Below are 24,876 nucleotides of genomic sequence, written 5' to 3'. Positions count from 1 at the left end.
ACGATACGCTACCCTGGAGTTGATAATTGACATTGACATTGATAATTCAATCGTGTCATCTGAAGAATGTTCTGGTCACGATGGAAGAATCTTCCACCATGGTTCTGGTACGATGCAGAGTTGACAGAAAGTTGCACATGCATGTTTCTCCGCGGCATGGTCGATTTATCACTGTTCTGATATTCGAACAAAAATGGCATAAAACACTGCAAACGCGTGCGCGCACGCACACGCACACACACACAAGAATGTGAATGACAAAGTGCATGAATAATTTCTGCTCAGGAATTACTTTATTTGATCTGTGTTGGGGTTCCGGCCGCGTGGTTTCCTTACAGGTCCACAAAGATCCCAAAAACACTCCAAATGTCTGTATGCGTTAAGTTTTGAAGCGTAACGTTGAGGACGGTTGAGAACATCCACCGTCTACAACAGGTTATAAACGCAAGTATTGTGTTTGTGCTGCCATCTGCCAACAGGTCAAACCACGACTTCCGCGGCAGAAGCCGCCAGAGGTCGGGTGTACTTTGCAGCCGACGACGGGGGAAAGAACCGGGCCGTCGCCGCTTTGAGCGACGGGAGACGCGACCGAATCTCGACATATTATAATTCCACGAAAACAGCGGCAGTGGTCATCTTCGGCAGCAAGGTGCATGCATAAAAGGTACGAGTTAACTCCAAGTAAACAGCTCATGTCATGGGAGAGCGTTGCATACTAGCCTAATGGCATGACGACACAGCCGCCCCCTTATGACGAGTTTAGGCTTACAGCTGCACATGAATACTTGATAGCGCCGTCTAAATTACCCATTGCTCATTACGATGCCTCAGTATCACTGGGCGCCCGCCTAGGTTGCCTTGAAAGCCCCGAAAGCAACTTCCACCCTCCTAACGCTTCTTGTGCATTTAATTTGTGGTTTTGACAGGCAGCGGTGTGGTGTGCAATCGCCGTATCCATGGCTGCGGAAATAAAGCCGATCGTTGGGCCGGACGGGCAGGTCAGCAGCACGAAGAAGCCTCAGCTGATCAACAAGCTTGAAGGCCACCAAGAGCCGGTGAACGTTGCCGTCATCATACCTGGCGAAGACGGAGTCATAAGCATCAGCGATGACAGGTAAAATAATGAACCTTGGCGCTTACTGCTTGGCACCATTCCAGCGCTTAAATATTTGTATTCCTTCCGTCTTGTAAACAGAGCGACGGCGCTTGCACTGTGTCTGGATCTTATCAGCTGGTAACCTGAACACCATTGCAGGCCGCAGAGGCCGAGTCCACTTCATCTAGCTCCGGTTTGAGCAGCCCCTTTACGTGGGCGTGTCTGCGTGGTCAATTGCATTGTTCCATGTTCAACAAAAGTGATGAACTGTTGTCGAAAACATTGCGGAGTACATACTTTGCCTTCGCACGCTAACGTGGGGTCAGAAATTGTTTCGTTGTAGGTGGTCATGCTACTTTGCATGATGGCTGTGTAAGCCGTTAGTGATGCTGTTTATTTTGTATTGGCATGGCCGTTAAGTCAGTGTCGGTAATCCCTAACGCAGGTATTGTTAAAAACTTGAGTTTTCCTGTTAATTTCTGGAAAGTGTCGCAAAAAAGAAAGTTAGAGACCCTGCACCTGGTCTGACCACAGATGCATTGTCTTCAACTTTTCAGAAAGATCTGAGGGTGGCGTAGTAAACACAACACACAGCATAAACGTACCGGATGTTATTGAACGTGAGATCAATTATTTCGTTAATGCCTGTTACGAGGCTTGGCACACGCTATCATTCGTCTAAAATGTGCCCTAAAAGTAGGCAGTCTTGTCAGAAATATTCGGGCCACTAAGCAGATTATAGCATTTCTCATTGTACTAAGGGATCATGACTCCCTGACTCTCCCTGACTGGTCCAATGTTCTGGAGAATTAGAACAATGGTTCTCCTTACTCTCAGCAGGCTTGTAGTGCCAAGATTGTCGTTGATTTCCCATCATATTGTTTGGCAACTACAAGTGGCCAGTGTTGCAGCCTGTGTTCTTTTGCCAAAAACTGCACTTTGCTCAAGCAGGATCTTATTCAAAAGATTCATAGTAGTGTCTTATAAAGCAGTCCTCTGGAGCCTAGCACTTTCTTATGTGCAAGAAATGGTAGTCTGTCATTGCTGCTCAGCTTCTGTGATGGTCTCTTTTAAGATATATTAAAAAAACATCCAAACTGGAGCAGCTGCCTTTATGTTTACTGAATGTGCTGTGTCTACCCTGGCATTCTTCAGTTGCATTTAACACCACTGTGTTACAATTTCTAACCTGCTGTGGTAGCTATGGCGTTGTGCTGCTGATCTTGTTGCGGGTTCAATCCCAGCCATGGCAGCTGCAATTGTTGGGGTCGAATTGCAAAAGCACTTGTATACTTCGATTTGGATGCATGTTTAATAACCCCAAGTGGTCAAAATCAATCCAAAGTCCTCTATTACTGCATGCCAAATAATCATATTGTGGCTTTGGCACGTAAAACCTCGGAATCATTTGGTTATAATTCCATTAGTCTGTTATCACTTTTCTCTCTACTCATGCATTCTCTCTATTCTCAGCATTAACTAGCCTCAAAATCCGAATCCTAAAGCTGGCCTTGAGCTTGACCATTGTTAATCACTTAAGGTGTGTGTGTGTGTGTGTGTGTGTGTGTGTGTGTGTGTGTGTGTGTGTGTGTGTGTGTGTGTGTGTGTGTGTGTGTGTGTGTGTGTGTGTGTGTGTGTGTGTGTGTGTGTGTGTGTGTGTGTGTGTGTGTGTGCTGGTAGCCATTGCTTCACCTCCGAACAGTATTATTTTGCTTGCAATGTTAATGTCAATGAACAGGTCTAGAAGCAGTTAAAAAGCCTTTGGTCTAGGGCATGTAATCGAACATCAGGCACCACCTCATAAATGTGTCTGTGAATGTGTGGGCTTTTTTGCATAAACACGTATTTAAACCACTTGGTTTATTAACTGCCTAATTACATATAGCAATAAAAATGAACTTGTATATTCAATAGGGCTGTGGCCTTCTCAAGCTTGTTAGACATGCTCATAGCAGTGCTAAGACTGTCCATGCCGTAATTTTTCTGTGCCACACATCAAAACTTCATAGGTCCCAAAGTGGTAATGCCGATAGTGTATTAACATTCTGCATCCCTCTTATGAAGACCATGCTGAGTTTCCCCCCAGGGATGCTGGCAATTCTTTATAAGTTTAGCCGTGTTCTACAAACTTTATTCTGGAAGTGAGGGCACCAAAATTTTTTCTTTCCTTCTTAACCTTTCTGCATGTCAGTCTGATTAGAAGAAAAGAAGTTTATGTGTGTGCATGGTGGATAACTTTTGCTAACTCAGAGATGGTAGGTGTGAAGGGAAATTGGCCCATAAAATGTATACAGGGTTTTTTATGTCATACATCTTAAAAACTAGAAGAGCTGCTATAGTTGAGACAGTCTAATTTTGTCCCTAGGCTATCTACTAGCCAGGTGGCAGTTTAAGATAAATGATTCCTAGTTGCTATTTAACATTTTAGTTCCAAATTTCTTGGTCAGATAGTAAGTTCGAGCCTGGTTTGTATTTTAACATTTCCAAATCGTTGACATGGCTAGAGTTATTCACCAATAAATTGTGTGTCGCTTTATTTAATTAATTGGGCACATTGAGGAGGCCCTTTGTGCCTGTGTCATAGGTAAGTGACTGATGTCACACGCCATATCAAGACACACCCTATCTGACTGAAGCGGATGACTACTCGTAGCCGTGTGGCTAAGGTGTGACACAATTTGGTGTGCGATATCTCTGTTATTTGTATCCATGGCAGGAGGGACCTCATGGTGTTCTTTACACTGTGATGTGCACAGTTGTATACAGGGATATGGAATGATTCAAACCTTGCGCTTGACCTGAAATACTGTAATGCAAACCATGTTTGAACTGTTACCATTTTTGACTTTGTGATATAAACATAAACATGCCCGAAAGCCTGTCATAGAAAGATAATGAGCAAATTTTAACTAATTAGCCCATTTGGAATAGGAATTGTTTATTTGTATTGCCACCTAGTTATACAATCCAGGGACAAAAACTAGTGTCCTAGCTTCAACAATTTATTTATTTCATAATACCCCTAAAGGCCCCCGAAGGGGTATTACATAGTGGGAATGGATACATGAAAAATGCGAGCTTTGCGAGTTACGGAAAAAAACAACTAAAGTACACAAAAGTTATACAAAAGTACGATGTCTAGTAAAATACACAAGTAAAACAATATACAAAATACATTAGTCAAGTGAAAATCAGATAGAAAATACAAAACTGTCTGAACCCTGAACAATGAACCCTGTGTAGCAACACTCCCGCTTTTTCAAAGGTTTTTTGGCAATTGTTCCTCAGGACAGTCAGGGTATGGCTTCGGAGAGACACCGGACAGTACTGGCCAAGCATATGCCACAACATGCCATGTAAGTGACACATGCTTAAATTGATACTTTCATTATTTGATTTCAAGGCATACTTTTTTTTTTGCTGCACCTAATTGTTTAAAGCATTACTTTGACTACAAGTTTTCTGTCGTAATTTTTCTTTGCTTCCCTAGCTGCTGCATCAGCGATGGACTACAACTCTGAAACTCGAAGGTTATTTATTGGAATGGACAATGGTTCCATATCGGTGGGTTGGCATGAGAGAAGCAACTTGCTCTCATCCTGAACAGCCTGTAGCCTTTCTGTGGAAAGCAGGGCATGTATCTTGTCTACTTTTCCTGATTGCAGGAGTTCCAAATTTCTGATGATTTCAACAAGATGACTCATCAGAGGAATTATTTAGGTGAGGTGACGTTTACATTGCTAGAACTTGAAATTCGAATTGAATGTCGTAAAATTATTTTAGAAGGCAATTTCTTGCAATTCAAGCACACGAAGTCCATATGAAGTTTGATGAACTTATACAAACAAAGATAATCAAGTTTTTCTGCATAACTGCAAGAGTACACGGTAGCTTCTCAGTATTAAAATCTAATTGCAGTGAAATATTGGACCATGCAAAAAGCCTAGTTTCAAGTAATCTAGATGTGTAGCAGCCTGCATGCAGAATTTTGTTTGAAATGAGTGGTTTTGTCGCGAAAAGCGAGCAAAAAATATACTTTTTTGATAGAAAACGAGAAAAAAAATACTTCATTACTGCTTGCTAGAGATGACTCGAGACCTAGAACGTCGAGAAACAGCACTGCACCTCAGCACGACTCCTGAGATTATGCAGTTCACACTGAAAATCTTGGAGTCAATGTGCTGGGATTTGCATCATCTGCTAACCCCCAGGTGCATGCATCGTCTACTGAGGAGCTATTTAAAAGCAGCTAATAAGAAAATTACACTATTGCCAACCTTGAAGATTTGCCAGATTGGTTCAGTAGCACTAAATGATACTCATTGATAACGAATTTAGCCAGTGTAAGGTTGCACTGCAATTGGCCTCTAAAGCATGCAGTATCTTCACAACACACTTTCAATAGCTGAAATTTGAATATTTTGCATGCTCGCAACATTGTGCTGGAGATGCAATAAGTAGTGCTTCGTTTCAGCATATTGTGTGATCTATGCATGCAGCGAAAAAAAATTTTCATTCTATGGAGCGTGGTGCACTGTAGTCTAAAATGGGTGATGACCGTATAAACGCAATTATGTGAAGTGTCTTGAGTAATTTTCTAACATTGTTTTTTTTTATTCTTTTTTTTTTCATGTACATACTAGGCAAAGACAGACAATTTTTACGTATAAGCTATCTTGCGTTGCATCGCAATAAATGTTGTGCTGTCATGCAATGAAATGTAATTGTTCTTGAGCTTTGTTGCCTTTCCTTGTGCGGCCATCTTTGCTGCACTGCCTGCAACTGCCAGATTCTGAAAATGATAGAAGTTGTGCTTTACTGAAAGCAAATGCATAGTGGTTTCTCCTTTTCGTGTCATTTCCATGTTAGTTTCAAAATGACACCGGCACTCCCCCGTTTTCCCCCCACTTTGATGCAGTGCTTATTGGTGGCTGAATCGTGCATGGTACGCCGCTACAAAAGAACAGATATGGATACATATATGCATGAACTGCATCACAGAAATTAAATCAGTAGCCTGACTGCGAGTTCAGAGCTATAAAAGTTGCACAGATGAGAGACATGGTTAATGTCATTGATGACACTTTTAAAGAGAGACTTTGAGTGATAAAGTGAACATCAAGAACAGAATAGAAGTGAAACTGAATGCAATAAATATGGTAATGAATACTGCTTGAATTATTGGTCTTTAATTGGTGCCAGGTAGAAGTGTACTTCTTAAAACTTGGAAAAAGGGGCTGCCTGGGAACATAGCAACAACAGAGCTGTGAATCCTGTGGCCTCCTGACTGCTTTGCATGCGATTTTAAATGGCTTATTTCTTGGTGTGGGGCTGTGGCTTCTTGTGACTGTGCAGCACACCAGGGCCGAGTGATGGGCATAGTGTTCTCGCTCATCGCCGAGTGGGTGCTGAGTGTGGCCAGGGACAAGCACTTCCTGTGGCACTGCTCCGAGACAGGCCGGCGACTTGGTGCCTTCCAGAGTGGGGCCTGGTGCATGGCTCTCCAGTATCCTTTTCTTGTGCCCCTTTCCTTTGTATACACTCTGGTGGCTTGGTGCCTATGTTGTTCTGCTGCAAAGCACAAGGTTGTGGACTCTGTTACTGTGGTAGTTGCAATCTATCGGAGGCAAAACATGAAAATGCTTCTTTACTGAGGCTGCCATCATCAAAACCCTTTGAGGGTCTAAGATAAACGCCCCCTGTGGCCTTATTATCTATGCTTAAGCGAGTGAAAAAGTATGTGTTGCTTTGCTAAAGTATTAGAGGGCCCTGCAGCAGGCCATATAGCAAATTTTAGTTATACATTAGAAGTTGTTACATGCCCTCTAGGATGCATTCTACCGCAAGAATTTTTCAAATTGGTTCATTAATAGCAGAGATAAAAATATTTCAGTGCTGCAAACCCATGATTTCAGGAGGCGAGCGTCACCGCGAATATAACACTCATGCCACTCACCCCGTCTAGCCTCTGCAAGCAAAACTCCTTCCCTGCGTCCTCCCATACTGGAGCTGAAGGATCGCATGATCCGTACGTCACGAGCCCCGCCTCTTTTCTCTCTCTCTTCTTCTTTTCCCTCGCTTATTTGCTGTGCGGTGCACTTCTGTTGACGGTCTCTTGTGCGAGTTGTTGCATTTGTCTGGTTTCATTCAGTGCACTATTTTGCGCGCTATGCATGAGAACACCTGACCAGCGGTATAGGTCAGTGCTACACGAACACTGAGGCAGACGCAAGCAGATCATAGAGCATGATCGAGCGCTGGAGCACATTAGAAAATGACACACTTTTGCTCTCTGCGTGTGCGACTGCACGAATGGGAACAAGGAGATGAAACGAAAGTACATCTCTCTTGCCACGTACGAAGTAAAACGAAGACACGCAGACATTCAGTTTGTAGGCTTTATTATTTATGTGAACTTTAATTCGTCTATTGGAACAACAGAACAAACAAATAACTGCTGTTGCCTTGAATAATTCTGTCACGTGCCGCTATGAGCAATGTCACAGCATTGCCATGCACATAGGTGCGCTCGTGCAATGTACATCAACTCTCTGACTGGGAGCACAGCGCCCATAAGGAGAAGGGCAAATGGCATTTAGTTTGAAGTTTATGCTCTTCCCACGGCACACAGGGATGTAATACTTAGCAGACACGATGGTTAACGCGCATTGTATGCACTGCACTTGTCAGCTCAATATGGCCAGACCTGGTGAGGGGCCCTTTAAGATGCAGAGGCCGTATTGTGCAAAGATTAATTTCTTCTGATTGTGTTCATTTCTTACTATCCCACTTAGGGGCCAATCCTGGCAGTAGCAGCAGCACAGCGTCGTGCTAGACAGGGACGACGGGCGAGATAATTAAAGAATTAAAATTGTTGCAATATAAGGTCCGCATGCACTCTTAGAAACATTGGCAATAGTATTGCAGCCCTTATGCTGTCTTCTCTGAAGTTTTGAGAGTAACTTACGATTCATCAGTGAGTGGGATTTCATGATTTGTTTACTAAATAAATAATAAATCTTCGGCTCCACACACAATGGCTTGTCACACTCTACATGCTGAAATGGCCTGCTTTATGCACCTAGCAGTATTTACATGCACATGGCTCAGACGGAGCACAGCATGCCTTTGTGCACCCATTACTAAATTAAGCAGGTTTAATACTGTAAGTCAAGCAGTAAAGCAGACTACAAGACAATAAAAAATTCTTACATGTGTTGAGAGATAAACTGATAAGATAGTTTTTTTTATGGCCCCAAAAATATTGTAGCATCTTTTAGACGGCATTTGTTTTCAATAGTATGTGAAGTTACAGATTAGTTGGCGCTGTCACACACATGTTACATTAGTTGGCGCTGTCACACACATGTTACATTGCCCATTCGGGACAGGCTCGCACTCGTGCATGTATGGCACTGTCCATAGAGAGGTTGAAGAACTGACTGGTTAAAATGAGTCACGAGCCCTCCAATATGGGACCCCTTAGCACGTCAGCTGTAGCTTCAGGGTACTAAAACAAGTGGCTCATCTGTTACAAAAAGGACTGAGAGATGGCGCCGCCATCCCATGCAATGTTTCATACTAGCCAACTCCTCCTGAATTCTCCCCTTCCTCCATGTCTGCAACCCTCCACCTCCATGAACTTCGAGCAGACGAAATATCAAGTTGTGTCTGGCCCTCTGGTTTTGCAGCTCTCCCATCTCTACACACTGTATGTTCCTACTGCCATGTAGCCATATGTGTTCTTGTACCCCTGTGCTTAATAAACCCTGTTAAGCCCCATTTAAAAAAAATCCAGTGTTGTAGCACCCAATAAACAAGACTTAACAAAACATCATCTTTATCTATTATTAGGTTCACTTCCTCATCAGACCATTACTTTGTTTCCACGAGTCATGGCATTACCACGTGGCAGTGTAGTTGGTACTGTATTGTCTCAGTTAATGACAGTCTAAAAGTGTGCAAGCAGAAAAGATGCAGCTTTGGCACTCTATGAACAAATGGGTAGGGCCATCTGACATTAGGATGCAGAAACAAGTCCAGAAGCTACGCGAGATGCATTCATGCATGCACCTCTTCATCTGTGCTCCTACAGAGTGCCTCTATCTGTGCCACAATGCAGTGCATGTCGTGTTTGAGTTTATTTTTGATCTCAAGTGCACAAACATGTTTAATAATCAAGGAGTTAAGGATTGTTGAAAACAGTCAGCATTTTGTCACAGCACGTAGATAGAAAAGCATGACAGATATTTCGTATGAATTATTTTATAGGATTTATTTTTTCAAGGTTGCCACAACCTTGTTGCATGATATTCTTATGTTGGAAATTTAGTTGCTAGGCGTTGGTCACAATTTATCATGGACAAAGCTATCAAAAGCTGCGACTGTGGTGAGTTGTGTATGCAGTCAGTTTTGCCCTTGGTTGGGTGTGGCTGTGTGTTTAATGGGCTGAATTTGAAGAAAACTGTGCAGTGAACTTGTGGCAAATCAAACCTAAACTGCTGGTGTTCTAATGTACTGTGGTTTGCTAGGTGTGTGTTGTTGCTTCCAGTCAGTAAAACTCTGCAATTGCTGTAGCTACAAATGGTAATCAAGTTTAAAAACAGCATGAAGATGTGGGGCACAGCTCCAACAACCGATGTCCTGTATGTTTATTTCATGTCCCGTCTTTTTTTTTTTTTTTATCATGGTTACCAGCTTTGCTCTAGAATTGCTACTTCAGCATAAACACTCATTTAGTTTTATTCCAAAACATCTTTTTTATTATTGCTTAGTGTAAGTTGAATTGGGTTAAACTAAACTTGCTCAAATAGAACTGCACAGTGATTTTGTACTTTGCTTAAAGGATCCCTGAACCACCCTTGGTCTTGGTGAAGTAACATAGTCTGCAGGTAGCATACGCTGCTGTGAACACCTCAGCAAAGTTTTGCTGTCATACCGGTGTGTGGAGCTCACAAGCAGATTGCGAAATTGCCTTTCTCTGAAACGTTCTCTCTTCGCCAAAAGGCCCTGTCCTCGCTCTCTTCTAGACGCACTGTTTCATTATCGGATGCACTATTTCGTCATTCCCTTGGACGGCTGCTATTGGCTGATAGCTGACGTCAAGCTGCGCTTGGCTACATGGTGTCGATACTGCAGCCGCCGCGGGGTGCCGCGACAAGTCCACTGGCTAAGTGCACTGCGGCTCACTAAGGACAGCCACATTTGACTAATGTTTAGCGCATCGTAGGCGCCAAAGGGGGAAGTTGTGGTGTCTACATTAACATTGGAAATGAAATTTGAACGTTGTGCCATGGTGACATTTAGAAGGCGAAGCGTTGTGGGCGTGTCCCACTGTGCCGTAGCCTTCGCAGTACAAAGCATTGAAGAACGGGAGTTCAGCAGAGGCCGTGTTTGATTGCCAATAACTCCGCTTCTGCTGAACGCATTGAAGTACTTTTTGCGGCAAAGTTTTTCTGAAATAGCCTATTTTCACTTAAAATGCATTTCTCCACTTCGATAAATAGTGGTTCAGGGCCCCTTCAAACAGAACTGGCGCCAGAACTACCAAGGCCCTTGCTGTCTATTACACTGCATATGAGACAGCCACAGTTCTATTAACATATGGAAAGGTAATGTTCAAGAATAATGAAAAACCGTTCCTTCAGATAATTGCCCCATTTTGATGCTGATTTTCCTGCAGTGTTCATTTTGGTCAGCTTAGTGTGTGTCTCCTCCTGTTCTGCATCATGATGGAAACTGTAAAATAGCAAGTGCATAAAGTACATATGTTTGCTGTGATAATGGATGTCATCAAAGTGGCTAATAGCATTGAAGTGATATGCAAAGTCTCTAAGGTCTCACGATGATGACCTTTGTAGTTGTGGCCCATCATGGTGTGTAGTATGGGAATGCTTTGAAAGGAATTGTGTGGAAGTTCTGCAGCATTACCTTGAAACACAAAAGATGTGGAGAATTCATAGAAAACCTTTGGTGGATGCACATGTACAGCCAAAATATGCTTTTGTGCATTCTAGGTAATTGCAGCACTAGACAACAAATAGAAAGGAATGTAGTTAGATCTTCATCCCCTTTTTAGAGCCACATTTTTTTCTTCCTCCTCAATTCCATTTCAACACATTCTGCTGTAGTAGGATGTCCTGGGACTAGTTTTTGTTATAACTTGTATAATGCACTGCACAAACATGTAAAAAAAAAATGTTGTGGTATACTGTGTACTATGTGTCCCAGCTAATATTAGCCAAGCTGTTCAATGAAAAAAAGATTTAAAAAACATGGTGCAAGATACAATTAAACGAGCTACAATGTTTGATCATCAGCGTTCTGACAACCGAACACTGTATATCTTAAAATCATACCTTGCAGCTTGTTTTTTTAATGATCTTTTTCTTTGAACAGCTTGGCTAGTGTTAGCTGGGACACGCTATGTACACAGATGTTCTTGCATTTGATGCCAGTTTTTCTATTTATATGCCAAAAGAAAGTTTAGTAAACCTTGTAGGAGAAAAGTTGGTTTACGAGCTCAGTTGAACAGGCTGTGGATGAATGTTTGGTTGCAAAACTTTATTTTTCTGTTCAGTGTGACATTACAGGAGAACATGAATTAGCACACAATTGCTGCTCCACTAAGAGCCAATGAAATGAGCACAGACTTGTACATGGCTCTGCCTCAATATGAGATCTTGCAGCATATGTGAGTGGGTGGCAAGATTAGCATGGGGGGGGGGCAAGATGCATTGTGCTGCATTTGCTTGACTTGGTTGTTAGGCTAGGATTATCACTGCCTTGTGTCAGCTGCGTGTGCTACCTTAATTGATGCTTGCCAGGTTTGATGCACAATCCAAGCATGCCTTTGTCGGAGACTACTCTGGGCAGATAACCATGCTGAAGGTGGAGCAAACTGGCTATAAGCCTGTTACTACCCTCAAGGGTCACTCTGGTAAGTCTTTCTTTAATCGTGTAGCCGGGCTTATTCCCCGTGTTGCTCAGTAACCACCCTTAACGTAGATTCAATGCACATTGCGGTGTGCATTGTATGGTGATCCTCTTCATCTTTTCATTTGAATATATAACTATCACGCAGGCTACAGTTTTCATCATTTCATCTCGCTGAGTTTAAGGGCATTTTCATGAGGACAGCTTGTAAATCTTCACAAGGTACCACCGAGTGCTTCCAGAAAATGCAGTGCCACATTGTCCACTAATGATTATGATCACAGCAGTCCTGGCCGCCGCAGCTGCATTTTGATGGGGGCGAAATGCAAAAATTCTCTTGCACTTAGATTAGGTGTAGAGTTACTGTATATGCTACCGCAGGTAGCAGAGTTGCGCGTCTGTTTTATCACGCCGCTAGCGCTTCTATTGGCAGAGCGTCATCACGTGGTAGTCAAGCAACCGTGCATTGCGGAGAAGCAGATGCTCGGGCTAATTTTTGTATTTCCCGACGCCGCCGCTGCAGCGAACTGGATTGACACAAGTTATCTCCAGTCAAATTCAAAGCGAATCCGACCGACCTTGGTGTTCGCTGTTCGCGTGCGGGCTAGCTGCGGAGAGCTAGCTATATAGCTATGTCAATGTAGCTATGTCAATCCTGTGAGAGAAAAACCTTCACTACACTCCCACAGAAGGTTACTTTTGGAATCCCTGCAGTGAAAAGGCACATAATGAAGTGGTACTTGCAGGTGTGGCTGATATCCAGTGTGGCTGATATCCAGTGCCTGCTAGTAGGTGGGTTTGTTTCTACAGCAAGTCTAATGGGGTACCAGTGTCGAAATACTAATGGTTGGTCATTGATTCACCAGTAATGTTTTAGACTGCCTACACGTTGGGAGCTTTGGCACATAAGCAGGTATCTCTAATGCAAAACCGAGTACCCATTATCCAGTGTTCAGTGCAGCGCCGGATTATATGGGCCCAGTGCCGCGCGCTGGATGCTGGGCAGGCACGGTGTACTCAGAGGCACTGAGTACTGGTGCGAAAAATAACTCTAGCGCGTTAAATACGCGATGCCTGGACACTGTATATATTTTGTTGGAATACAAAAAGCAACAGAGAGCGATTTGGTGCAATCAAAAAAGAAGCTCCGACCAGGATTCGATCGTCGAACCTACAGATCCCAAGCCCGGTACTTTACCACTGCGCCACGCACGCCAGGAGGACAACGTGAGTGGATAATATGGCATGTCAAGGATCGAGAAGCAGTTTTAGTTTCAGAGATGTCTCGCTCAGTCATGGTAGATGCGCTATCGCCCTGCATATAAAACTCACGCCTGTACCACAAAGAAAATTTTGCTGTCCGTATTCAGTAGCATGTGCGGAAGTGCCACAACATCTATTTTCACTTGCGACTGGCATTTCACCTTTGAAAAAAGTCCTAAATGAACCGCCGACCCAAGACGCTGTATGGGCTGTTACTACTGATTTGGATAGCTGTTTCTTGTTCTTCACGCGAAGGATATGCAACGTTTTCTTAGTTCAGTGATCCCTTTCAGTCGACACGTCTGTCTAGTCATATATCTTCGTCAGAGAAGCGCAGGCTAGGGCCGGGAGCCTTCCGCGACAGCACATATATACCTGTGTTTATGACGCGTCACATCGGCGCTCATCGCTACTTGTGCTGGCACTGTAAACATGAAAAAATGGTTTATTTAAGAACACCGATGCGAAAGCTGAAATACAGTGATTTATCCGTGTTAGACTTCTTGATTCCTGAGCCTAGGCGCGCCGAGAGCGTGCAGACGGACTCGGCGGATACGCTAGGCCGAAGCTTCGGTGGCGACCGATCTCGGCGCCTTTTTCTTGACGATCTTATGCAGTCAGCTGTTTCGATGTGCTTTGTTTGCGATTAGGCGGCCAAGCAGTCCAAAAGCGATGCAAAACCACCACCGGTCGATCGACGATACGGTAGGCATGCCGCCTGCAAAAACGGAGTGCGGCTTCGCCGCATAGATTTGGTTGCTTCCCAGGCAAGATGGCGGACCTACGCGCAACTCTGCTACCTGTGGTAGCATATACAGTAACTCTAATTAGGTGCACATTAAAGACCCCCTGGTGGACAAAATTAATCTGGAGTCCCCCACTACAGCATTCCTCATTACCATATTGTGGTTTTAGCATGTAAAACCCCAGAATGTAATTTTATTTGTGAACACAGGGTGAACTGGCTTGTTTCCATGAGTAATTTGCCCAGATTTGACTTTCAATCAATTTGTGTTCAATATTCGCTTTGTCCACACATCCTGCATTATTCATTCATGGCTTGCGAGGTATTGGCTGCCTTATTGGCTGCTAGGGCCATTTCCCATAGTGAGTATGCTAAGTAAGATGCAGTGTGAACTGTGGTACACTCTTTGTCATGGAATAAATATGGTAACTACCATGCATTGTTTCATACAGACCTACAGTTTGAGGAAGGGACTGCACTGTTGTGCTGTAACTGCACTGTTGGTCAGAAAAAAAAGCTTATGGGTTATGTGATCCACGAAATAACTCATTCTTGTGGCTTGGGTGTACAGTTAGTATTTTGTGGCCGCATTGTGGTGGTTGCGCACACAGGTGCACGCTGCACTTATTGACACGAGAACTTGCCTGCCAGGAATTTCAATTTTTTAAAGGGTTATTAAGGGCACGAGGGTTGCTATCTGGGCTTGTTGGTAATGTATCTTGAAGGGGTGTACGGTAGCGCGATTAAAAGACAGGACAAAAGAAGCCGCACAGCGCTATCTTCCAACAATCTGTTGGAAGATAGCACTGTGTGTGTTCCTGTGTGTCTTCTTTTGTCCCGTCTTTTAATCTCACTACTGTACACCCCTTGAAAATGTTATTAAGGGAATGAGGTTTTGTGACCTTCAACAGCGTCTGCTTGGAGCACGAACCAGGTTGACCATCGAAGTGGTTTCAGCAGGGAAGACCAGGTGATGTAAAAACAAATAAGAGAAGTTCAAACATCATTGCAGGTCAGATGCGCTCTAAGACAAAAAAATACAGATACGTTCAGCGTGCGTGCACCTGCACACAAGGGCAGAGAAGATGCAGCTACAAGTGGTGGCTCGCTGGCTTTCTTATACCCTCCACCATCTGAGCAACCTCATTCTCTGCTTCTCCCTGGTAGAGGGACTTGTCAGGACACAGGTCAACCCACACAAAGGGGCATGGGAGGGGAACCACTCCTTGGCGTAGAGGGGTTGAACGTAGGACAGAGGGGTGTGGGATTTGCACATTTCGTGCATAATCCCATCGCACACACCTGATGGACAAGTATTTTCATGTTGATGAGCATGACGATTAGGCACGCAGTGTCCAGGGTGTTTGGCATTTGTTCCATTGATTGCTGCACAAAGTGAACTGTAACAGGGTGATGGCCATAAACTATTACTTATGACGGCATGGTTGAAAACGTGTGATCAGTTGCTCATGAGACTGCAGAAATAAAAGTAGTATGTAGGAGGTACATTAAGTGAGCATGCTGTTATTTGGGCATTGAAGTGGCATTGTGGCTAGGAAAGGTATTGGTACAGAACAAATTCACAGGGTTTCTACTGCACCTGGCTCTCAAAAGCTCTCGATGCATTAGGCAGTTTCATAACAGGGTGCAACGCTTCTTTCGGCAACAAAAGAAACAACTCGGAAGTGCAGGCCAAGGTTCCTGTGCCTGCAGTTATTAATTAGTTTCATGTCTCACTGGCCATCGGCTAGCCTCCTTATCTCGGGTAGTAGAATGGCTGCCCTGAAAAGCGCTTTGGTCCTGGGTTCAGTCCTCGGACCAAAACAAAATTTTCTTCAACTGCCAAGCTTCCTTTTTGAAGAACTCCTATGGGTTTCCTTTGTAGCATCCTGCTACTTGTAGTGGGATGGCAATTCTTCTATTTCATGAATCATGTGGCAAGGATTATGTTTCATGTCCAAGCCATTGGGTGTCGTCACCATCAAAACAAGGAACACTGCACACCAACAGCAGTTGTAGTCGGAACCTAAACTAAGCCTATTCTGTAGACATCCGTAAATCCGATCTGGTTAATTAGAATTTTCAGTTAATTTGAGCTCGATGGAAGAGTCCTGGCCAGTGCCCATACATTTCTATGGGCGCAAACTTCCGCTAGTTCTATCCTAGAATTAGCCTTTGCCAACTAATTCGAACTTGACTGGTTAGTTTCGCCTCAGCACAGCCGTGTTATGCGATGAAGCATATGCAAGCTACTGCGGTGAAGCATACCGAGAATGAAAAGGGGCAACTGTGACTGGTCATTCCTTAAATATACAGGTGTGTGCCCGCCGTCTACGGGCACAGTTCGAGCATCTAGATGTCTAGTAAGCATACCGACAGTTATTCAGAGCTATTTCTGATGTTGCTGCACTGATTTTAGCTCTTGTTTTGCCTGCCATGCTTGTCTCACATATGAGACCGTTAACAGGGTGTAGTATTTCTAGGTGCATGGCGTATGTACGCCATGCACCTAGAAATGTAGAAAAATCACCCGTGTCGGGGAAGTTGGCAAAAAGGTAGGCGGTAAGATGAAAAAACACCTACAAAAGTCAAGGAGAGGTTCAAAGCCAACAAAAGAGCGTTTTATTGGGCGAATCTGTGCCCTTAAACACAGGCTACACTCGAGGAACAATGACAGTGGCAAACACAGTCAGGGATCGTTAAAATTCTCTGTTGGTCAAGCTTGTGGGCTTTTATACATGCGTCATTGAAGGTTCCAGAGTAATCGCTGGTGCCCGCGTGTCTTCTAGAAAGTTCTACACAATTCACGTCGCACATGCAGTCAGATTACACAAGCTTCGGTGACAACAGACAGCACATAGAACCATCAATAACATTCAAGAAACTTCCGATACATGCGGGTGCGTCCTGGGCTGAGCGATAACATAACAGCGATAATGATAGCAGTCACCCGAAAAGGATAAACAAGCACATGTGTCAGTATTAATTATCCATTGTATTATAAGTTATTCATTTCTGCACAGCCCTTCCCTATGAAAGTTTGAGAAGTAGAATTTGTATCATCACCTTTGCTCTCACTATTCTAAAGAGTCCTGCCGAGAGTGCATTATACGCAATGCATTTGGTTTCAGAGCGACTCGGATGCTCTCCAGTGCTTCGATAACTGATAAGAATTTCTGAGACATGAGATCTCTCTTCTGAAACACTGCAATATTTCTCAAAGGCGGGGACGTACGGCCACAATGTACATTTGCAAACCTAGCATTTGATATCCTTGTCTTATCTGATCCTGGCAGAAGCTTGTGCAATTGAGAACTGCTTAATGTGGCGTGCACTGAGCACTGGCACTGAAGATGAAGAAACAAGCCCAAAGTGTTACGCGTTTCAAAAGAGTCTCTCTACAGCAGTGGCAAATAAAACATCCAGAAAATCAAGGACATCTCAACTGACAGTATGCGCCATAAATAAACAAGAATGCCTTACATTCACTTTGTATGATGCATAACAAATCGCAACACCAAATTTTAGAAGATACAAATAAATTCTGAGGTCATAAGGGCATCGGATTATTCAAACTTTTACTTTATCATCATATTGCCAGGATTTTTTCTGACTAACATTTTATGAGCAGCTTGTGTTACTCAGAAAATTGTATCTCAAGAACTGTTTTCACAACAGAGCAAAAATAGCACTAACATTATTTTAAATTTTATAACTTTGAAAGCTTGAAAAAGTAAAGTGACAGCTTTGCATAAGTCAGTTTCTATTTGACCTGCATCATTTCTACTATTGCATCTGATAGTCGAATACTTTGATGAGTATAATTACAGAGAAAATAAGAGCCTATCCTATATCAGAATGCATTATGTGAATGCAGAAGCCATGGGCATGATCAGCATTTTCAGGATACCTTGTGTCATTTGAGTGTATTTAAGGGAAAATTAAGTTGAGCTATATTAATGAGTTGCCTTTCTACTATACCAAAAAGGGCACTCTTACTGTTAGAGGAGGTTTGGTAAGCCAGAAAAGACTCGAAAATAAAAGATGCAACGCAGTCTTGTAGCATTTGACGCCACACCAGCCCGCTGCGACACCGTGGATTTTAGCATTGCAGTGTCTGTTCGAGCCTAGTTGATTTCTCGAACTACAAGATGGACTACATTTTGTGCTAAAGGAATCAAACACTAAACTTGACAATTTTTGAGACCTTCTACTTCACCACAACAGCCCAAATACGATGAAATATTGTTAAAATGTGTGACGTTACACTAATGCACCAACGCTGAAGTTCCTGTGCAATACTCAAAGAAGTTTAACCTTAATTTGCTGTTCTAATAATGGGCCTCTTGCCATTAAATTAATGTTATCATTAAATTGTTATCAAAGAATTGTCAGTCTAATCAGCCTAACTCAATTATGCAATTCTTCTTATCCTTTTCTGATAAGCATGACGCTCAGTGTGTGCCATTCACAATGCGAGTTTAGATTTTGACAGGAAACTGATGGCAAACCCAGGTGCCCTCAGGTTGCCTGTGGCCACTTTTTGCCAGGGTTTTCAATCATCTTGTTGGAAATACAATTTATTATTGATTTGTTTTTGTCAGTGGTGAGCAGGAGAGTGGCAACTTTCGCGCTTGCAAAAAGATACCGGAGCTCTTACCTGCAGGTCCCACCTCTACCCCAGGAAAATGTAGCTCTGCACGTGATCTGCTGCAATAGCTGTCACTGGTTCAGCCAGAAGCTTTCTCAGCATATACCGAGGGATGTTATCAGCCTGTGGATAACATGTTGCACATTGAATGCTTGGTAAACTTCGGCAGCTCAAGAAGAGTGACACAACCAAGGGGGAAGGTAGTGGCATTAAGCAATGAGAAGAATGAAAATTAATGAGGTTCATTCAGTGGAAGCTAAGGCTGCAGTCACAAGGTTTGATACGCGCTAATGAGTCTGAAGTGCAAGCGAAGTGCTGCAAGCAGGATGATTTGCAGTGTGCAGCTGTGGTAGCAACTATGCCTGGATGCGCAAGCAAACCATATTTGGCGAGGGGGTTCAGTGTTTGTGAATAAGAAATTTGCACAAGCCCTCTTTGCAACCATTTTAAATGTTTCTTAGCCATCACTGAGACTGCTTTTCACCTAGAGCAAAGCTGCAGTGTATTTCACTTTGACCAGTTAAACAAGTGTCATTTTGATGGTTGTTTGGCTATAAGTTGCTGTGTTCAGTACGTTGGAAGCATCTTCCATATAAGTCAAATGTAGTACCTGACGTTTCAGGATGTTGCATTCAAGCATTAAATTGCATACTCCACTTGAATATGATTGACTTAATAGTTCTGTGAAACCTGCAAGGTGGAGAGAAGTAATTAAAGGGAAAATCGGACATCCACCTGTTCGGGGCAATTGCTACAAAGGAAACCCATACGGGTTCCTCCAAAGAAAAGCCTCGCAGCCCTGCCTTTGCTTTGAGTTGTCGACGAATTCAACTTCACTTGCCATCTGCTAGACACCTGGTTAGCTCAGATGGTAGAGCGGCTGCCCCAAAAAGGTGGTGGTCCTGGGTTCGAGTCCCGTACCAGGACGATTTTTTCTTCAACTGCGAGGCTTTTCTTTGGAGGAAACTGTATGGGTTTCCTTTGTAGCAATTGCTATGAACGGGTGGATGTCTGATTTTTCTCTTTATTATTCCACTTGAATATCAACCATGTAGTGCCACTAGGTTCTCGGAACAGATATCCTTTGCATGAGTTGAGAAATAAGATTGTGTGTCAGAATGGGTACTGTTGACTTTGGTGCATGGGAAAAAAACATCATCTGACAGTGTAGGTGTATTTGTAAGACCCCGAGTGACGAGGAATAATTTGTAGTCCCCCGCCAGTTATTTGTAAATGGGGCTTGAAAATTCGCAATTGCCTTGTCTTGCACTTGTATGTTGCACTGAAGCTTTCCTGTCGATTTTTACCAACCCTGCAGCCTCCGTGAAGACTCCTGGGTCAGTTGATGTATCAGTTCTTTCCACCCAATTTCGTTCCATTCTTATTATTTAGAACTCTGCAGAAGAGTAAAACATTTTTTTGTTGTGATGCTTTGTGCACATCGCCATTCTATATAGAGTAACACGCACTTTGATGGGGGAGAAATGCGAAAACACCCGTGTACTTAGATTTAGTAGGTACACGTTAAAGAACCCCAGGTGGTCGAAATTTTTGGAGCCCTCCACTACAGCGTGCCTCATAATCAGAAAGTGGTTTTGGCACGTAAAAACCCACAATTTAACTTTATACAGTAATGGGTGATAATAAAGACGGTGATAGGGTGCATGGCGAGGCTCTAACCTCCTGAGCTAGCCGATTCTTCTAATAATGTGGATGGCGTGCTGCCCAAGCCAGTGACAAAGCATATATGAAGAATAGAATTGGAATGGAAGCATTACATGTTGTGTTTAAAAATAACCAGATAACCTGGGAGCTAGTTGATGTATGTCAGTCATGGAGATTTTGCCTCGTGCATCAGCCAGACTTTCCATTCTTACAATAAACCTGTTGGTTAGGAGTGCAACGCCCTTGTTGTTTGTATCGTTTGTTTCACATTTGATTCACACATTGAATCCAAAGACGTTTCATTAGCAACTCACTGTTCTGATTCTTCAAAGCTGAAACATTTTTGAATTGCTGAAGTACCATTCTCTTCTGTGGTACATAATATCCATTCACACTTCAAACGCGAAGCACAATATCACTCTTCAAGCTAATGAGTTGCTATGGAATTAGCAAGGTGACAGTGCTTGCCACCCTCAACCTTGCAGATTTCTGTGGGACTTGTTTGGGCAATCTTCCTGTGCTTTTATCTGCAACTAATTTACACTCATCCTGCTACCTGCTAGCCTCCTCGTTAGCTCATTTGGCTGAGTGCCCTGAAAAGGTGGTGCAGTCAGGCTTCACAGAATATTAGAGGGAAATATGAAGCTACAATCATTTAGTCGTTATGGGAGTCATCAATAGTACATCGATTTTTTTTACAATGTGGCATGGATTCAGTTATCTTTTCTTGTTTTCTGTGGTTCATTTATGTTGCCTCTTAACCTCATAATGTTTCCTTAGGCCACCTCAGTGTTTTGAAATGTTCCGCAAACCAACAAATTGTGAAAATGGAGGCTAAGTAAGACTGATAGTTGCCACACTGCAAATGTGGAATTGTAAAATGAGCTTGAAAAGCATTGATAGAGAATCCATAAGGTCACTCAAAGCCAGAAATACGAAATCTAAGGAAACCTTATGTGCTGTCCATCATTCCCATGCTGCCTGAACAGTCATACTGGTAGCGCAAGCATACACTAGTGCTAGATTTTGCTCTGGTAATTTTGGTATAAAACTCATCCAGGTTCAAACCTCGGATGAGAACAAGCTTTTTTTTTTTTTTTTTTTCCTGAGAAACCTGCAGGGTTACCTTTTGTAGCTTTATGCATTTATGTGTACGGCAACCGTTAACGTAAATGTACTCTGCTGGGTGTTTTCTTGAAGATGGAGAAGAGAACATGGACGGCAAAAAATGGCTTTTGTTCCGTTTTCGTCATGCTGTGTAGAATTGATCAGTAGGGGATTGCTGCCGTGTAATTTATTGCATAATCATTGCTACCATTTATCAGTTGCCCTAGTTGCATGCCTAACATAAAATTGGTGAGACAATTTGAACATTATATATGCAGCTTTTTTGAAGACATCTTTGCTGTCTCTTCAATGCTTCCTGGGACAGTTTTTGTACTCAATTTTGAAGTAAATTAGTAAAGTTGGGGACTACCTATGTGAAATAACCAGTTCTGCATTTGTTTAGCAGTACCTTGGCCTTTGCATGCTTGTTGCAGGGAGCATACGGTGCCTAACCTGGGATGCAGAACGCAAACTGCTTTTTTCTGGTGGCTTTGACCAGACCATCATTGTGTGGGACATTGGAGGCAAGCAGGGCACTGCCTACGAACTGCAGGGGCACCAGTATGTCTTGTTTTGCTCCACTTTTTGCTAACACATGCAGAATAACCGATAGAATTTGATTACGATATTGGAGGCTTCTTTTGGAGAACTTGCTGTTCACGGCCCAAGAGTTCAAAAGTGTCGTCTCTGTGTGTCTCTTTCTACATCCTCGTTCAGTCACGCTTACACATTCTCTCATGAATTTTAACCATCTAGCCTGCCAACGCGTTTTAACCAAGTTTAAAGAACACTTGTTTGATGAACAGCAGTTTTGCATTGATAGAAATGGTATTGCTGAATTCAGTGCTTTGTGAATTCTGCTAACTTGTGCAAGTATAAATTCCTGCATGGTGCTGCAATAATAATGTAACTTAGTCCTGTATTATTTTTGCCGCTTTCCTCTTATCCAAGCACCATTAGCTGTCTGTCTGGAAGCTTAATTGGTGTTTCTTTCTTCGCTTTTTCATCGTATTGACAAATACTGCCTCTTGTCTTCTAGCAACAAAGTGACGGCATTGTGTTATCATAGTCCAGGAAAGACGCTTATTTCGGCAGGCGAAGATTCGATGCTGGTTTTCTGGAACATGACAACCAAGAGGATAGAGGTATGTAACCTTTAATTGCCGAACTCTGTCAAGTGAGGCTAGCTTAGCAGGACTCTTTGAGGAACTATCAGACATTGTTTGGGATATGATCAGCCTTAGTGAGATTAGAACTGATGAGGCTTATACATTGCTGAATAACGGCCATATCCTCTGCTATAGAGGTCTCCCAGATAAGAAGCAATATGGGGTAGGATTCCTAATCCATAAGGACATAGCGGGAAACATTGATGAATTCTGCACCATTAGTGAGAGGGTAGCTGCAGTCATAATCAAACTTAATAAGAGGTATAGATAAAAGTAGTACAAGCCTACGCTCCAACATCCAGTCAGGATGAGGATGAAGTAGATCAGTTTTATGAAGATGTTGAATTAGCGATGAGAGAAGTGCAAATTCAGTATACTGTAGTAATGGGGGACTTCAATGCAAATGGGGGGAAAAGCAGGCTGGTGAACAAGCAATTGGCAACTACGGCATCCATTCTAGAAACACTAGAGGAGAGATGTTGGTAGAATTTGCGGAAAGGAATAAGTCTCGAATAATGAACACCTTCAGAAAGCGTAGCAACAAAAAGTGGACTTGGAAAAGCCCTAACGGGGAAACAAGAAATGAAATTGATTTCATACTTTCTGCCGATCCAGCATAGTGCAGAATGTAAAAGTGATAGGTAGGGAAAAGTGCAGTGATCATAGGTTAGTGAGGGCTAGGATTCACCTCAATTTGAACAAGGAAAGAGTAAAATTGGTCAAGAAGGAACAGGCCAACCTAGAGGCAATAAGGGTAAAAGCAGACAAATTCAGGCTGGTACTTGCAAACAAATATGCAGCCTTAGAACAGAGATGAAGATGACATAGTGGTAATGAATGAAACCGTAACTAGGCTGGCTTCAGAGGCAGCAATTGAAGTGGGAGGCAAGGCACCAAGGCAACCAGTAGGCAAGCTCTCCCAAGTAACTAAGGACCTAATAAAAAAACGACAAAGAATGAAAGTGTCCAACTCAAGAGATAGAATTCGCGGAACTGTCAAAACTGATCAACAAGGCGAAAGTAAGTGATATTCAAAATTATAACGTTAGAAAGACTGAAGAAACCATAAAAAATGGATGCAGCCTGAAATCAGCAAGAAGGAAACTTGGCGTAGGACAAACCAAGATGTATGCACTGAAAGATAAGCAGGGTAATATCATCAGCAATCTCGAAGGTATAGTAAAAGCAGTGGAAGAATTCTATACAGACATGTACAGTACCCAGAGGAGTCTGGATACCTCCATTAGAAACAATAATGAACAGGATACAGAAACTCCTCCTATAACTAGTGATGAGGTCAGAAGGGCCTTGCAAGACATGAAACGAGGAAGTGAAGATGGAGTAACAGTCGATTGATTTTAATCAAAGATGGGGGAGACATACTGCTTGGAAAACTAGCAGCTCTTTATATGAAGTTTCTATCGACTGCAAAGGTCCCAGAAAACTGGAAGAATGCAAACATTATACTAATCCACAAAAAGGGAGACGTTAAAGAATTGAAAAATTATAGGCCTATTAGTTTACTCCCAGTATTACATAAAATATTTACCACAATAATCTCCAATAGAGTAAAGGCAACACTGGACTTTAGTCAACCAAGGGAACAGGCTGGCTTCAGGAAGGGATACTCTACAATGGATCATATCTATGTCATTAATCAGGTTATCGAGAAATCCGCAGAGTACAATAAGCCGCTCTGTGGCTTTCATAGATTATGAAAAAGCGTTTTATTCAGTAGAGATACCAGCAGTCATAGAGCCATTACATAATCAAGGAGTACAGACCGCTTACGTAAATACCCTGGAAAATATCTACAGAGATTCTACAGCCACCTTAATTCTACACAAGAAAAGTTGGAAGATACCTATGAAGAAAGGGGTCAGACAGGGAGACACAATCTCTCCAATGCTATTCACTGCGTGCTTGGAAGAAGTATTCAGGCGATTAAACTGGGAAGGCTTAGGAGTAAGGATTGACGGCGAATATCTCGGCAACAATTCAGACGAATTATAACAAACGATTGAGGCCCTTAACAGTGAGAGTGTGAGAGTGGAGTTGAAGATTAATATGCAGAAGACAAAGATAACGATGAATAGCCAAGCAAGAGAACAAGAGTTCAGGATTGCCAGTCAGCCTCTAGAGTCTGTGAAAGAGTATGTTTACCTAAGTCAACTAATCACGGGGAACCCTGGTCATGAGAAGGAAGTTCATAGAAGAATAAAAATGGGTTGGATCACATATGGCA

General features: G+C 42.8%; 1 protein-coding gene across 1 annotated transcript in view; it reads left to right on the top strand.

Annotated features, from left to right (window-relative positions):
* Positions 1-509: 509 nt before the first annotated feature.
* The window catches only part of Wdfy2 (WD repeat and FYVE domain containing 2), a 51,544-nt gene continuing 27,177 nt past the window's right edge, over positions 510-24,876 (top strand). The window contains exons 1-9 of the mRNA XM_075694274.1: positions 510-664; positions 927-1,114; positions 4,385-4,452; positions 4,587-4,660; positions 4,762-4,816; positions 6,452-6,602; positions 11,923-12,035; positions 21,897-22,023; positions 22,502-22,607. Of these exons, the coding sequence (XP_075550389.1) occupies positions 957-1,114; positions 4,385-4,452; positions 4,587-4,660; positions 4,762-4,816; positions 6,452-6,602; positions 11,923-12,035; positions 21,897-22,023; positions 22,502-22,607 (852 nt within the window). The 5' untranslated portion in view covers positions 510-664; positions 927-956. The remainder of the gene's footprint in view (positions 665-926; positions 1,115-4,384; positions 4,453-4,586; positions 4,661-4,761; positions 4,817-6,451; positions 6,603-11,922; positions 12,036-21,896; positions 22,024-22,501; positions 22,608-24,876) is intronic.

The sequence above is a fragment of the Dermacentor variabilis genome, chromosome 1 (genome assembly GCF_050947875.1).
Source record: "Dermacentor variabilis isolate Ectoservices chromosome 1, ASM5094787v1, whole genome shotgun sequence".
NCBI classification, from domain to species: domain Eukaryota; kingdom Metazoa; phylum Arthropoda; class Arachnida; order Ixodida; family Ixodidae; genus Dermacentor; species Dermacentor variabilis.
This window is presented reverse-complemented; position numbering and strand designations above follow the sequence as displayed.